This window comes from Strix aluco, chromosome 3 (genome assembly GCF_031877795.1).
Source record: "Strix aluco isolate bStrAlu1 chromosome 3, bStrAlu1.hap1, whole genome shotgun sequence".
In the NCBI taxonomy this organism is placed as follows: Eukaryota; Metazoa; Chordata; class Aves; order Strigiformes; family Strigidae; genus Strix; species Strix aluco.
In genome coordinates, this window is record NC_133933.1 from 10,359,849 (window position 1) to 10,376,170 (window position 16,322).

The following is a 16,322-nucleotide window of genomic DNA, read 5'->3' on the forward strand; positions in this document are numbered from 1 at the left end:
AACACGACTGAGAAGTCCTGAGTGGCCACAGATTTGTTCATGCAGTGTATTTCATCAGGACTCAACAAACACTCAGAACTTCAAATATCAGTTGGCTCAAGTTGAGCTTTTAATGCATTTAAGCAACAAATCACTCCTGGGTGTGTGATGATTATGGTTTTTTTTGAGAGAAAGCACATCTCTGTGCAAATCCTTTGTATCATTTAGCTACAAACCCCTTGATGAGTGCAGTTAGCAGACTCAAAAAAAGAAAGCATCTCTGCAACTAAATTTTTAGCGATAAATTAATACGCACGATTGATGATTCTGTAAAACCAAAACAATGGGCTTATTTCTGGCTAAGCTGAAGATCACATCTTTATCTATTAATTTCTCTATTTACCTGCAGTTACAGTATTTTATTTTAAGCAGCTGACTGCTCAGCCTCTGTTCTGATACAATAGCATTTGCCATGCTCCTCTACAAAGCTGCCACTTAAAACGTTTGGAATGTTTTTTAAAAAAACAACTTGGTATTTGAACAGAAAATATCTGCATTTTCAGTTGCAAATAGTTATATTTATCGAAGTTCTTCTTTCATTACAACCAACCAAGTTATCCTCTAGGATTTGTTATTTGGAATTCAAAATGTGTCTATAAATGCAAAAAAGCCCCCAAACCACAGGAAGCGGGAAGAAAAAAAAAAAGAAAAAAAGAAATAATTCTAATTAACTCTTCCAGGATGACTTTCCTCTGTTTTGTAAATCTGGTGCTTTGAAAGCATACTGCATCTGTTTTACTTGCCAGAGAAGTTCTCTTTTGCCTTCCCTTGTGCAAAGTGTGATTGAAATCCTATTGATTTGATGTGATGTGATGCCTTATAAATATGCCCAGGGTGCGAAGCTCTGTGGTGAGCATCAGCATAATGTTGATTTAGATTCATTTGTAAGAGCTGGTTTCCAGCTTCACCTGCTGTCACTGTGAAAAATAGCAGGAATGGCTGCAGTAGGAGAATGACAATGAGAGACAAACTTGAAATCAGTTTTTTGTTAATTTGAGGAAAAGCTTTATTTCTTCTCTCTCTCAGAATTCTTGCTGGGAATGGAAAGCTGTCAGGCAAGCACAGAGATCAGCTTTGCAGCCTGCCTTGTACAGCTTTCACTAGCATGAAGGGAGGATTTGGGATCCACAATTTCCAGGCGCTCTGTGACAAAGCACGCCAGTCACGCTGAAGTTTCCAGTCTTCCCTGGGAGCCTTTCTGCTGACACACACAGGCAGACTCAGCCAGGAGCCCTAATGTTCTCACCTGCTCCATCTAGAAACCTTCCAGAAGTGGATCTGACAATTCAAATCCTAATTTCCCCCAGGATTTGTTTCTCATGCATGTACTCACTTGGGAGTTGCTGTTTGAAATCCTAACTTTTGTTCTCTCGGGGAAGTAATCAGCAAGTAAAAAGTGGATGTGAAATTCCCTCCTGCACAGAAATACCCTCATCTCTAACTGGAGAATTCCTTTTACTATGTATGTATTTAGAATTGTTTAGAAGATGCAGTTGGTGTGAATATATTCAGTGGCTTTCAGTCACATAGGTCAGTCTGTCATTCAGGGCAAACTCCTGCTCAACGCAGGGCTGACCTGTATCTGGTTGCTCAGGGCCAGGTCCAAGGATGGAGATTCCACAAACTCTCTGGTTGCTCCAGTATTTGATCACCCTCAGATTTGATAAATGAGATTGTGGTGTCCCAACTTGTGTCCATTGCCTCTCGACCTTCCACTACGTGCCCCTAAGCCTGGCTCTGCTTGCTCTGCGCTCTCTCGTTAGGCAGTCATTGACAAGATCTCCTCTGAGCATTTCCTTTTCCAGGATGAAGAAACCCAGCTCTCAGCCTCATCTAGTGCATCATGTCCTCCAGCCCAAGAACACTCAAAAAAAAAAAAACCACCCCAAAAAAAACCCAAAAAACCCCAAACCCACAGAATAGAAACATTTCAGTGAAGAGGAAAGTACTTAATACTGTAAGTTTGGAGAAGTAATGTGCAAGTTTTCTCTTGTACGATAAGACCAGAACAGTCTGAAAGGCAGAGGAAAAGCAGATGGCTGCTCTTTTTGCTTTCATGTGAGTATTTTCATATGCCACCTACTAAGAGAAGACCAAAGCACCCTGCAAAAACAGTGCAAACTGTGCAAAGTAACACAAGCCACAGTAAAAGATAGCTTAACCACAGCAGGAGGGAATCTCCCAGAAATAGAAAAACAGGACAAAGTAGAACAGAGGACAAAATAGTTCAGAAACATGAATACGAAGGAATATCCATCACTTGCTAGTTTGAGAGTTTGTAAGTAGTGGGGTAATAGTTAAGTATGCAGTCAATGAGCAGATGAGATTTCCTGTTGACTCGCTTCACAGAAGTCTAGAGGAAATACAAACAGTGCTTAAAACTCATGAGAGGAATCAAACGCTAACTTGAGGAGTTGGATATATCATGAGATAGTCTACCAAGTACTGAAGTTAATTATTCAATTGTTTTGACACACTAAGTGTTACAAGCATCACTTTACAAGAAGTGAGTTGTCTCCTAGAGTTGCTTTAAATCAAACATCAAAAACAACCCTGAAGAGCCAGCTCTTTCAGATTGTTTTTTAAAAATCTTCTTCCTTAAACTGTGATGTTTCTGGAGGTATGGCACAAAACATACTGCACACCAGCAGGATTTATCCTCTTATTTAGGGTTTTCAGGCACAGACGTGTACTCTTTCCTTTACTCAGCCTGTAGCCTTTTTAAAGCGAGTCACAGCATGCATTGTAGCTATCTCCTGTAACATTCACCGTAAAACACATTGTTTTAAAATAAGCTGTAGCATTGTATTACTGGAATGAATTCCTTTGGTCCCCAGGTTCATGTTGAAATGAGATTTCAGTACTGCATTTATTTTGTACGGAACACCAGAAGGCAGTCATCATGTTGGCAGCTTTCCTTACCTCCCTGGTTTCTGCAGAATTCCCAAACAGTCATGAAAAGACAGACATATGAAATTTGCTTATTATTTCTCCATGGCTAAACTCCAAGGGGTTTAGAGGAATGAGAAAAACAGTGGAAAAACCCCAATGTACTCATCCATTCCTGAGACTGCAAGAATGCATAAATTCTTGCAACCGCTGCTTCACAAACATTCCCGGCCTTCACTTACTGTGCCCTGCCTCCAGCTGGCCTGTGCTGCACCAGACATTCCCATTTTCTGAAATGCTTGTTCTCCCTTTCAAGTATTTATGTATAGCAAAAGTCTTTGCTGCATTACTGTCACTGTACTTAATAGCTACAGCAATGTTCTGAGAGCAGATTTATTTTTAAGGACAAGCTTATTGATGTTCGCAGATTTATTTTATATTCTAGTTGATAAATCCTCCAAGAAACCATTCCATTTCCCTAGAATTCAGTTCAAGCTTTTTTTTTTTTTTGTCATCAAAACACTTCTACTTCTCAAATCCGCATTTAAGGACAACAAACCAAAAGAGGGAAATGAGATGACATCAGATATGACAGGCCCGAGATTTACTTTAGAAGGCAGAAACACTTATATTGGAACAGGACAGACAAAAACCTTACACAATGTCAGCACTGTGAGTTTTCACTCTGCAAACAGGGCAAGAAGCATTTAAGGTGCTTAGAAAACAAACAGAACAGGTAGTAGTACCTCTAAGAAATTCCCAGAACAATGAACCTAGTCTAAATCCCTTATATCTATGTGAGGTGGGTTACCATAGTAGGAACAAACAAAGCAGGAGTCTAGAAGAGTTACAGCAACATTCATCTGTGTGTTTGCAAAGGAATAATTACAATATCTCTGAACCTTTCTGAAGGTGAAGTGGTTGTAGGCTGCACTAGGAAAACTCTCAAGCAAGTATATTAACCTCACTCGGTCTTAACCAAGTGAGTCCTCGTCTCCTGGGACAAAAGGCTTTGAAGCTACAATCAAATTAGTGCTGAGCTATAGTACCAACACTGCCAGCTTTTGAACTGTAGTACTGGAGTACAAATCTGCCTTCAGACTTGTGTGTCTGATGTTGACATAAAGCAATTTTGCCTGGCAAAGACAAGTGCTAATCATCAATAAGGCTTCTTAAAACTAGTTTCCCTCAGTTTCTTAAAATAGGCCTTCAGGCTTTTGGTTGTTTTTTTTTTTTATGTTGTACTATCATATTCTGCTACTTACGTAACTAAAACATGCAAATAAAGTGCAACAGAGTACTCTTAGCCATTATGTGATTAAGCATCTTTTAATATTTCTATTAACAAACACTGTAAGCATAACCAGAGTGAACAGTATATACTTGGAGTCTGGCCAGACTGGCATTCTAATTTCATTTTTAGGTGACCCACAGGATGCTGAAATGATCACAGACTAGGACGTGTTCCAGTAGTGCCAAATTCTAATCAAAACTCAGATTGTGCGTTAGTAGCCAAGGCAAACAATTATTCTGTATCATACACAGAAAGCAACTAGTATTGAAACGACAAAAAGTTTGGTCAACAAACTAATTTGACTTCTTTAATAATCTTTTTGCTAATAACTCAATAGGCACAAGAGTACCAGTAAGCATATGAACTTTAAAATGCACAATTGCCACAGACAGTTGACTTGAATACAAGTAATAGTGTTTGGTAGCAGACTTAGAGACGACTTTTAGATTCTTCCATTCTTAAATGATTTTGTATTTCCTCATCATCTAGTCATGCACTGGAGAGGAATTCCACAGCAGTCTCCTTCTCTTCAGTTAACTCCTTAGCAGTCAGATCCATCTTCTCACGAGAAAAATCATTAATAGGAAGACCCTCAACAAACTTCCAGGTCTTGTCCTGTTTGAAAACAAACAAATAAAAAGCCCCTTCATATAAGAACAAGCTTCACTGAGTCTGCATGAAGGAAACTTTGCAGCATAAGAAACAAAGTTGACGACCTTAAAAAACACATCAGGCAGAAGTTAATTTTGTTTTCAGACAACAAATGCAACCAGCACCAGCTAGTCATATCAGATTATACTTTCTATCAGTACTTATTTGACTACTACTACAAAATTGGTTAATAATGGTCCCCTCTGTGAAAGACTGCCAAAACCCCCAAGTCCCAGCAACTGCAGTCCCACACTAAAAGCACCGCCGTTAAGCTCATATGGCAGTTTAGCCAGGTCTTGCAGAAGATCCTGGGATTCAAATACAGTCTAGTTACCTTGATCACAACAGGGAATGAATATATCAAGTCTTCAGGAACACCGTAAGAATTGCCATCAGAAATGACTCCCATGGAAACAAATTCCCCCTGAAACCAGGAAAGTAAGAGATAAATACATTTTTCCACTGCTAGAAGCAAGCAAAATTTTCATTTCCAATATACTGCATCTGCCATGACACATTTTATTCCAGAAAAAGACAGATTCTTCCCCCTCTGAACATACATATACACTTGAGGTCAAAGACACCGGCATATAATCAAAGCGTTCGGCAAACAAACACTTACTCAAGAGCAACATCTTACCACTGGAGTGCCAAACCAGATGTCCCTCACATGATCACAGATAGCTTTGGCAGCTGACATCGCACTGGACAGCTTCCTAGCCTTAATAACAGCTGCTCCACGTTGCTGAACAGTCTGCAATTAAGAAAAAAAACCCTAAAATGTAAAGCAGCAACATCATGGCTTGGTCTAAGTGTCCCATGGAAAGACCACCTTACATCATTATTTCATTTCGTCAGTCAAGATACAGTCTTATCACTAAATGAACATGGCATACAATCCAGAAATACAATCTAGAAGAGTTTTGTCAAGACAAGAATATAATGGGCTATTTCAGAGGCTGTCTCATTTCTTCGTACCTGCCTTACAGCTAGCAGCCCACTGACTTCTCTCATACCAACCACGCTTCAAGCTTTTACGAAGAGCCTTCATGTACGTCAACAGTAACAGATGTCACAGAGCAACGTTGGCAATTAAGGTTATTTGCTGAATGCCAACATGAACTACTTGCTGGTCTCAATCCTACAATATTTAATGAATAAACCTGAAGATAGTTGAACCTACCTCCCTATACTCAAGCTTATATTTAGAAATTTTGTACTTAAGAATTGCACTTCTTAGAGTTAGACTAGCTTCTTAAACAGTACACATTTTTTCTTTTAATAAGTTTTAGTAAGGCTCTATGCCAACCAGACCTCAGTCTAGAAAGCAAGAATTATGAAATCTCCTCATCTTAGGCAAAGCATTCTAGCATGGACCAGCATTACAACGTACCTAGAAGGCCAAACCACTATTCTGCCTTGGCCACATAAGCTACAGCAAGATCAAGGACAAGGAGACAGGTTTCTGCTTACACTCTGGCTCATGAACTTTGGTTGCCAGCATAGAATCATTTACTCTGTAGCAACAAGCATGAACTGGAATAAGCTATATCCAAACCCAACATAGGACAGAGCACGGTCATAAAACAAAACACAACCTCAGGCCCAAACTAGAGGTGCCTTGGCTAAGATACAGTACCTGGCTGTCAGCATGCCAGTTACCAAGCAAAGTAGAGCTACTTGGAGTCACGTCCACCAAGGGCTTTAGTAATCCTTGTTTCACATTATATTGCATTTAGGTAGCCTGTGCTCTTGATCAATTAATACCATTATTTTGTCTTACTACCCTACATTATTTATTACTACCCTACATTAAGACATTTGCAGGTGTTTTCTAGATTTTTTCCAGATTACTCTTCAGAAATGCTGCTGCTGAGGTTACAGATTTAGATTTGGAAAGCATGTGCAGAGGGAGGGCTGCTGGGCTTTTTTTGGTGGGTGGGGATCAGCAAACAGAGATCATCCTACTTCATCTACAAAGCTGCCCAAAATATTCACCACAGTGAAATGCCAGTGGTGCTTGTGTGTCAGATGAACTGCAGGTGAGCTATGATCAAAATTATTTTTGTTGAATCATTTTAGCAGTCCAAATGGATTTTTCTAGTAGTATTTACATAGGTTTTCATAGTGCCTTAAATTTTTCAAGAGCAAATAACTGATAGAGATAAGCTATCTGAAGATTACTTATTCTAGTGAGATAGGAAGAGCTGAGTCAATCAACTATGTAATTACGTAGTTTACAATTTCACATGAGGTTAGGAAAAAGCAGGACAGAATGACCATTTGAAAAAAACAAAACAAGATCTTACCAGGATAAAGTCTCCCTTCAGCCAGCTGTCATCTTTTATAGCTTCATAAACTCCCACTTCTTTTCCTTTCACATTTACCTTTGCATGGTTAACATCTGGATATTGAGTGGAGGAGTGGTTGCCCCAGATGATGACATTCTTCACATCATTAGCACTCACACCAAGTTTCAGAGCAATCTAAGCAGAAATTAAAGATGTTGCTTGTATTAACTTCCGCTTCTCAATTCACAGCTCTCTTTGAAAGCATTGCTCTGTATTTAGCAAAGACAACAGAAAGCATTCTACTTTGAATAGGCCCTTTTTACCTGAGATTTAGCTCTGTTGTGATCCAAACGAGTTAAGCAGCTGAAGTTTTCCTTTGGTATTGATGGGGCTGACTTTGATGCAATCAGGCAGTTAGTATTTGCTGGATTCCCAACTACCACGACCTAAAACCAGAAAGGATAAGGGGAATGTGGAAAGATGAAGAAGCTATCTCTGCAAAACAACTCCCTCAAGTGAAATACATGACTTTGCTTTCAAAGAAGCTACCAAAAGGTTAAGTTTTCTAAATCTCTAGGTTGTCTTCAACAAGATTGTTTTTTATGTGCATTGCTCATAGTCACCGAGCTTTCTATAACTGCACAGAAAAATATTTTCTAGCGAGGTATTCTCTTTACTATTTGACATTCAAACGTGAAAGAGAACAAGACTTCTAGGGAGGTCTGCACGCTGACCCACAGCCTGACTTCAAACCTCATGCTACTAGATACAGATAAAGCAAGAGACATACATGCTAGTCAGCCCACAGTGAATTCACCATCACCTTTTAAACCCTTTCTAGACTGGTTGCCACTGCTTTTTATAATTGCTTTATAATTAAGAAAGCCAGAACAGTTACTTATCTCAATATGAAAAATCTCATAGGCAGTTAGAAGTAAAATACTGCCTGAACTTATATCAATTTATTACTATGGAACACTGATTTTTATTCATTCTTCATCTACTAATGTGCCTCAAATGATTAACGTCAAGCTCCGTATACTCTCAATCACACAAGCTGATCTGCAAACCCCCCTTTGTATTTCCCCTTTTGAAATGGAGTTCAGTAAATTTTCCATTACTCTGCAATAGTTATATTGATAGTTTTTATTCCAACTGTATAAAGAAGCAAACAAGTCTTCAGAAGCAGTAGGAAGTTCATCAGCAGAGGAAGTAGACATTAAAAAGTCAGTTACAAAGCACAGTTGGAGTCTGGGTCTGAGATTAAGAGCAGTAGGAGAGCAGCCACATGATCCCATTAACTGTGCTGAAGGAATCTGAGAGAGAACAATTAAAAGCTTCCAATGCTCCAAAGACCAAGAGGCAAACAACCTAAATAAAGCTGATTTTTTGTGCAACTGTAATTCCACATTGATACTGAAGTTAAGGGTCATTATGTTAAAGCCACAGATGGATATGAAGTAGGCAGCTGCATGTAGATAATTTAGTTCTTTCAGAGAAAAGAGATAACACGCATAAGACTGCCTTTTTTTTTTTTTATATAGGTGGTTTTTTTTTTTTTAGAATTGTTGGTAACCAGTACCATGTATGTGTGGACTACAGCAATAAAATGTTAAGACTTACCTTTTTCACCAAACAAAATAAGGACTAAATCATCTCCCTATTTAACATACTATATCTCATCTAACCTTGACTGTGGTGTACTTTCCAGGGCTTAAGGAAAGGAATGCCTGCGCTGAATAGGCTCCTGCTTGCACAGTATCATTCTATAATGTATTTAGATCTCTACATAACTCAGAGAGTTAACTTTTTAAATTCAGCTTCTATAGTCACCTTGACAGTCTTTTTGGCGTACTTGTCCAAGGCTGCACCCTGAGACTTGAAAATTTTCACATTTGCTTTGAGTAAATCCTTCCTCTCCATGCCCTCTCTCCTTGGCATGGAGCCAACCAGAATTGCTATGTCAAGGTCTTTGAATGCAACTTCCTCCTTGTCTGTTGGAATGACCTCTGAAAAAAGGAAACAGGGAAAAAAAAATCATCTAGGTAACATAAATACTCCTGACAAAGTGTTAATGGGAATGTTCTTTGGTTCATAAATAGTATATAATCTGATGTGACAACACCAGCACCTTCCCCTTCCAAAAATACACGTATAGTCATTTGGCTCTAACTCCACAGATCAGAAATTGTTTACTGGCAAGTATTTATAAACAAATATTTATCTAAAGCTTTAAATATCAATTCTGAAAACACAGGAGAAATCTATGTCAAAAGACACTTTTCATGTGTCTCTCTAAATATAAATACATAGGTATATATGCAGATTATACACATGTATGCATATATGCGGTTCTCCACTTTTACAAAAAAATTCTTGGTGGCAAGAATCAACAAAAATTAAGTTTTCCTCTCCCTTTAACCATTCAAACTGAAGGTTTGATTTGTACAAGAGCTGGTAGCTGCACACTTTTAAGTACTGTAATAATTACAGTAGCATCTACTGGCTCCCTTCTGCTTGTTCAGATTTATCAGAATTTAACTTGCTTACATGACTTGATGAGTGATTTTTCAATTTTTGTCTTTATGCAGAAGGTATTTCTAAAGACTAGAATTTTTTTTTACTTAGTAAAGGCATGTAAGCATATCTAAATATTGTTATTTTAACACTAGGCCAGAATACGATTACAATGCATAAATGCACAAGTATCTGACAATTTGTTGCACATGCTGACAACCTAGGATTAGATGATATAAACTAAAACCCAGGTATCTGCGTAGTCAATCCTTTACAGAAAACTTATTTGATGATGTTATTCCTAGCTTACAGCCTAAGTTAAATTAAATTATCTTCCACAAAATACAAAACCAAGGAAGGATCATCTAGTAATTTCTTCTGCTTAACTTCCTGCCAGCTACAGGAACTCATAAATGCAATAGTTGTACTAGAACATCTTGTAGGTATAAGAAAAATTTCTTTTTCTACCTCTCAGCAGTGGTAGAGCACAGTCCTGCAGCTCCATCACTACACCCTCCAATACAGTCATCATGGGGGTGATATCCAGCAGCACAAGAACAAGAGGCTGTAAAGAAAGACATGGTTTAGTGCAAGTTGCACGTAATCTGTTCTGAAAATGAATTTGTCTTGTTACCTGCTACAAACTGCTATCTTGTGCTGGACTTAAACTCCATGTACAGAAAACCAAAAAACTTCAGCACGACCAACAACTGAAAGCTTGCATAACAGAGCAGGACTCCATTTTCACCACTTAAATTACTTGCATATTGGTAAACCATTCTGAGTGTCTACAAGAAAACAAGTCTCAGGGACTGCAGTTCTGACATTAATGTATTCATTACTGCACAGCAGAGGCAAGTGATAATTCAGTGTAAGAGTTACCTGTTCTTTCCCAAAGACATCTCCCTTGGCAATGCTGTAGAGCAGTGAGTAAGCAATCTGCCCGGCTGCTCCAGTCACCAGGACTCTGATAGGTTCACCCTGCAAGAAAGGTACAGAGACTTACCCACAGCTCCACAGTGCAGGCTCACACCATCCGAGAGACGTAAAAATTAACAGTTACCACAGAAATGATGTTATGATTATTTAATCTGGATGAAAACGTGCTTAAGTGTGGATCAGGGTCAGCTCTTGGGATCATACTTCTGTTCTGCTACAACCACCAGAAACTTCTCTACTTGCATTTACAGAAACAGACAGCACTTGTAAAAATATCCCTAAGAATTTTTCCCGGAAAAGCTTCCAAAACGCCAGGAATTACAATCTATTTTAAAAACTTTGTATTCCTTTTAACAATGCTGCCTTTTTAGCATAAGGTGTTACAACATGTACCCACTCATTATATTACCCATTCATACTTCCAACTTACTACAGAAGTTTTACGAGCTGCCACACTTCACCTGTCTTCAGATTCTTTCAATTTTGAGGGCTGTTTCCATTAGGCATTTTGAACGCTTACTTGCAACCAAAGACTTATTGAATGCCAGAAACCAAGGAATCTAGAGGACTTAAAAATACTGGCTTACTAAACTGTTATGCAGCAATTTAACAAATCCACAGACAAAAGCTACTTTATGGACAAAGACAGATATTAATATCCATAACGCCTCTGTCCACTGACAAATTGACCCAAAACTTCAAGAGACTAGAAGACTGGTAACACAATGCTATATTGCAAATAGGGAAAAAAAATAAATGACTTACCCTATAGCAAAAGTATATTTTGTTAAGTGGAACCAGGACTTGGGGAACTCCAGAGGTTATTTAATATTGAAAAGGGAAAGCATGCTCAGGGACATTCATAACCCAGTATTTTGTAAGCCTGTTTTTCTGTATCTCCTTTTTATCCCTAGAGGCAATAGGTCTGGAGCAGATTGTGCTTGGACAGAAACAAGCAGATTCTGACCAGCCTGCTGGAATCCCATGCCCAGTTTTTCAAATAATTAAAAGATTATCATTTGAATTACAGAAAAAAGAGCTTCCATATTCAGTTATGTCTGAAGTGATTTAATTGCATACTGAGCTACAGAGTGTAGCTTGCAGGGCAAAAGCAGGCATTTCATTTAGTGCTGCTGGTTGCAGCTGGAATACTGAGTCCAGTTTTGGGACCCTCAGTTTTAGAAGGATGTTGGAAAACTAAAGAGGGTCCGGGCAAAGGCTACTCAGATGGCTGGGGCCCAGAGTTTATGTCCTGTAAAATTAGACTGAGGGAGCTGAGCATAGTCTGGAAAGGTAAAGGACAAGGGGCCTACTACTACTTCAAGGAAGGTTACAAAAATAACACGGGCAAACACCTCTCAGTAGCGGCAGAGGGCAGAGCACAGGGCAACAGCTACTAATCAAGAGCAAAAGTCTTGATTAGGGTGGTACTGCTGCACTAGAACAGGGTATCCAGACAGTCTGTGCAACCTTTGTCCTTGCCAGTTTTCAAGACTGAGATGAAAAAACATGTATGACCCGATTTAGCAGTGGCAAAACCCTTGCTATCAGGCTGGGCCAGACAACGTCCAGACTCAGAGCGATAAAAAGAGGTCAGACTGGATCTAGAGAACCTTTCCAACCAACATTCCTGTCATCGATATTTATAAGAAAACTGTTTTTGGGATTTGAGTGTATTCTCTCTGCAGAAGTGACCAGCGAAGCACAGCTACATCAAGAAAGCATTAGATAACTAGAAAAATGAGGCCACCTACCCCGGTTTACCACGTAATAGATAAAATGAGAGCATAAGCGATGAAGTTAAACTACTCAACTTGCAGATTTAGACCTCAACGTCACTTTGCCTTCATTATGGGAATGATTCTTTGAATATTTGATTAAATGACTACTGGTTATGGTGTTGAACCACATTATTTTCTTCTGAACCAGTCCTACAGCAAGTCTCATCCTTCACACCTTGTCAGAACTCAGCAAGGAGGGGGAAGGAAAGCAGACAATCAATTCTTGCTGTTTTAAATTTCAAAAATAGTTTGGATACACTAACTCTTGAGTAGGGAAGTTACACCCTACAAATGTACCATAGTATCTGAAAGATGGTGGCCAGCACAGATTATGACTTTAACGCAACTTTTCGGCATGTTTTTAAGGAGAAACTAGATTTTATTTAAGTAAATGGAACAATGAACATTATTTAAGGCAGCTAATATTAGTTTGGAAAGTAAGTACTGGAAAATTACTGCGCAGCAAAACCTTGGCCTGGCAAAATCCCATATCAGCAGCATATAAAAAGCGACCCTGTGCTAAGCATCTACTCCAGAACACAAGCAGATAACAGTAGAACACATCTTCTTTGAATTACATAGTATCTGAAATCAATTGTGAATTGATTTCTGAATTTCCAGTGAATGGAACAAAGATTTTAAGAAGTTAGGCTCTTTCTCCTTTGCAACCTGTGAGCCAGTCTAAAGTAGTGTCACAAAAAGGGGAAAGTCAATAAGAATTTTTCCACTGTATGCACTTTACATACTAATCTGATTTAAACATAAAAAAATGTCAATATGGTGAGTATTTAGCATAACAACAGGAGTGAGAAGGAGTAGAAGATAAAAAGGCAAGAGGTAGGCCTATTTTTATTTTTTTTAACTGAGACACACTTAACATTTAGCCTTGTTAAAAAAATACCCTTCAGTCCTGACTCAGCTCCACCCTCTCAAAAATATTTTGTTTGCTTACTATCATCCTTCCTGTTCTCCCCCCATTTAGGCCTGGAGGAGGGAGGAAGAAACATAAGCTAAAATAAGGTACTGCCTACTTGTTTGTTCTCTCCAGGCTTTCAGTACATTGGATTCATATCCAAGCTTTCCCTAATCCACCCTACCCCTGTACTAATTGTGAGCAATTAGTATCAAAGACATTTTCATGCTTTCTCTTAATTCCAGAAGCTGTATTAACAAGCCAAGAATGTGCTTCTTAAAAAATATAGTTAACTCTTCCTGGAAAACTTAGGTCACATCACACATAAGAATTGGTATCACTGAGCATCTGAGGCCACTCTTGGAGGTGGGGAGTTTAGAGAAGTGCATAGATCCCTAATGGGAGCTGTAGGCTCCACACATTCGCATTCAGGCACTTTAATCCGTGACTTGGCTCTTGCACTGGGCTTTGATAAGAATACTTTCACACTGTGGTAACTACAGAGGTGACCTTTACTCACTCTCAGGTATACAAGAACTAGAGGATCAATTAAACCAAATCTAACTGAACTAGACAGTTTCAAAGCCTTTCCCACTTCACGTATAGTTAAAAAGTTTTAAGAAATGGAAACAGCAGTAAAGATAATGAAGCCCAAAGCAAACCAAAAAAGTGAACATTGCACCCTCAGATACCCTTCTCCCTCTAATTCAGCAAATGTGCAGGATTTCCCCCCTCCACCCCTATATTATCACAGACAAAAGTAAAGCTTCCAATACCAAATGAGGAAAGTGAGGATTTAATGCCTTCCCCGCACACACACTTTGGCTTAAGAACTCGATGCCTAAATTATCTCTGTGATTACCACTGATATTAGCAGGTCTAAAATATTAGTGCCATACATGAAAATAGTACTACACTGCAAAACTGACTCAGGAGATTACAAAGGTAAGTAAAAGAGTAATATTAAGTAACTCGCAATCTATGAAATGTGGCAACAAGAAAAATCAATGTCCTTTCTACACAGGATAGACTTTGCCTTACTAATTAGTTATAAAAGACCTCTATAAACGTTATTGCTGATAACTGTTTGTAAAATATCATCAACCTAACGTTATTCCTGAATATTAAAGCCAACTAAGTGACCCTACCTTGTTTGACGAGAATGTTTTAAGCATTAAACTGTATCTCCTCAAAAGTCTAGAGCCCACCTAACAAACTTTCCATTTGCTCTTCCCTCTTTAAAGCAGAGTTGGAGTGACAATAAATGTATTTGGAAAAGTGGTAGAAAGTATCAACAAGACAGTTGTGCTCTTTAGCAACCCCAGCAGCGCTGATTCGTAGACCGAATTCCAAAGGACGACTTTCCTTAAGAAATGACCTTGAGACAGGTGCCCTTAAAAACTTTTTCCATTTCATTTAGCTAATAACAGCTGTATCAATAAACACATGATTTTGTTTCTTAAGTTTAAAATCTTTGCCCAATGCCAAATGCTCAATTAGAATAGTGAAAGCAAGATAAAAACCAGAGACTTCTAAAAAGTCTGGGCATCAAAGTAAGTTTCAAATAGCAGTTCTCTTGGAGACCAGCAAATTCACAGCAGCTAACGTTTTGAAAGCTCAAGTACAAACTAAAACTTGCTGCCTTGTGGTCACTCCTGAGAATCTCTATAGAAGTAAGAGTGAAGAAGTAGGATAGATATGGTTTGTGGTTTTTTAGTGTATAGCTGAAATAACAAACCACATTTCAGAGCACATAAGCATCTTTTCTATAGCAAAGTACCAAAAGAAAAGGTTTGAATAACAGCATATAGAGTCTAGAAAAACATTGAGATTTTTCAATTACAAAGGAAAGCAAGGTCTCTGTGCAAGTTTGTATGTATATATGCCACAGAAAAGCAAAGCACTCCAGTTCACATAACCTCAGGGCAGAACTAGAACTCCTTGACAATTTGGAGAACCTACACAAATACCTGGGTTTCTGACAGCAAGCCGGGATGAAACAAGAGAAGAAAACATTTCACTTGGCACTTCCCCTTGAGCTAACACAGAACTGCACCCAGAGCCGTTAATGTCGAGAAGAAAACACTTCATTTGGTACTTCCCCTTGAGCTAACACAGAACTGCACCCAGAGCCGTTAATGTCTCATGAAATGGAAGGAGCGAGCATCCCCATCTTCCCGAAGGCAACCACGGGGCTCAGCGAGGCGACGGCTTTCAGAAAAGGCGTGATTAAACCGCTGAAGGACCAGCACCAGGCCGGGGAGGTTCGCTCTGCTCCCCCGGGGTGACCCCAGCGGGACCACAAGCCGCCATCCCCTTCACAGCACCAAAGAGGAGGCAGAGCCGGTGCTAGGCCGGCACTGCAGGGGCCGACACCAACCCCCGAGTCTCCGGGCTTGAAGGGTCACCCCGGCGCGGCCTCCGTGAGGGCTGAGGCGAACCCTGGGCCGCCGCCGGGCCCGTTTCCTCCCGGCTGCCCAGAGCACCCTCAAGTCACCCCCCGGGGCCTTGCGGCAGGGCCGGCTCGGCGAGGAGGTGTAGGGGGGAGGTAGGGTGCCGACGCCATTTCGCAGCCATCTCCGCCTGACGGGAGCCCCCCGCCCCAACCGCCCCAGCGAGGGGGCACAGCTCGCCGTCACCCCGCCCCAACCGCCGCCTAAAGGGAGGGCTCCCCCCCCGCCGGCTCGGGGAGCGGTACCGACCATGGTTGAGAAGAGCTGCGGGCCCGGCAGCCTCGGGGTCACCTCTACGGCGCAACTGGAGCCGCGGCAGCGCAGCGCCAAGGTGCCACGGGGAGGGGGTGGGCCGGAGCGCGGCCGCCCGCCTCGCGTGGCCTCCTGGGAACTGTAGTCGCGGCCGCCGCAGCCTCGCGCGGCCCGAGGCTCGCGGAGAACTACAACTCCCAGCGTGCCTCGGGGCACGCACACCGCCCCCCCTCCCTGCACGCTCTTGGCGTCGTGCCTGCGGTAACCCGCCCCCCCCCATTCATTCATTGCGGCGCAGAGCGG

The 16,322-nt window shown here is 40.5% G+C and overlaps 1 protein-coding gene across 1 annotated transcript; it reads right to left on the reverse strand.

Annotated features, from left to right (window-relative positions):
• Positions 1–4,238: 4,238 nt before the first annotated feature.
• On the reverse strand, positions 4,239–16,179 carry MDH1 (malate dehydrogenase 1). Its single transcript, XM_074817316.1, has 9 exons — positions 16,017–16,179; positions 10,564–10,662; positions 10,150–10,246; positions 8,998–9,173; positions 7,488–7,610; positions 7,183–7,359; positions 5,514–5,627; positions 5,208–5,297; positions 4,239–4,837 (listed from the first exon to the last, which is right to left on the reverse strand). Exons 1-9 carry the CDS (start codon positions 16,017–16,019, stop codon positions 4,712–4,714), a joined length of 1,005 nt encoding a protein of 334 aa, XP_074673417.1. The 5' UTR covers positions 16,020–16,179; the 3' UTR covers positions 4,239–4,711.
• Positions 16,180–16,322: the final 143 nt, after the last annotated feature.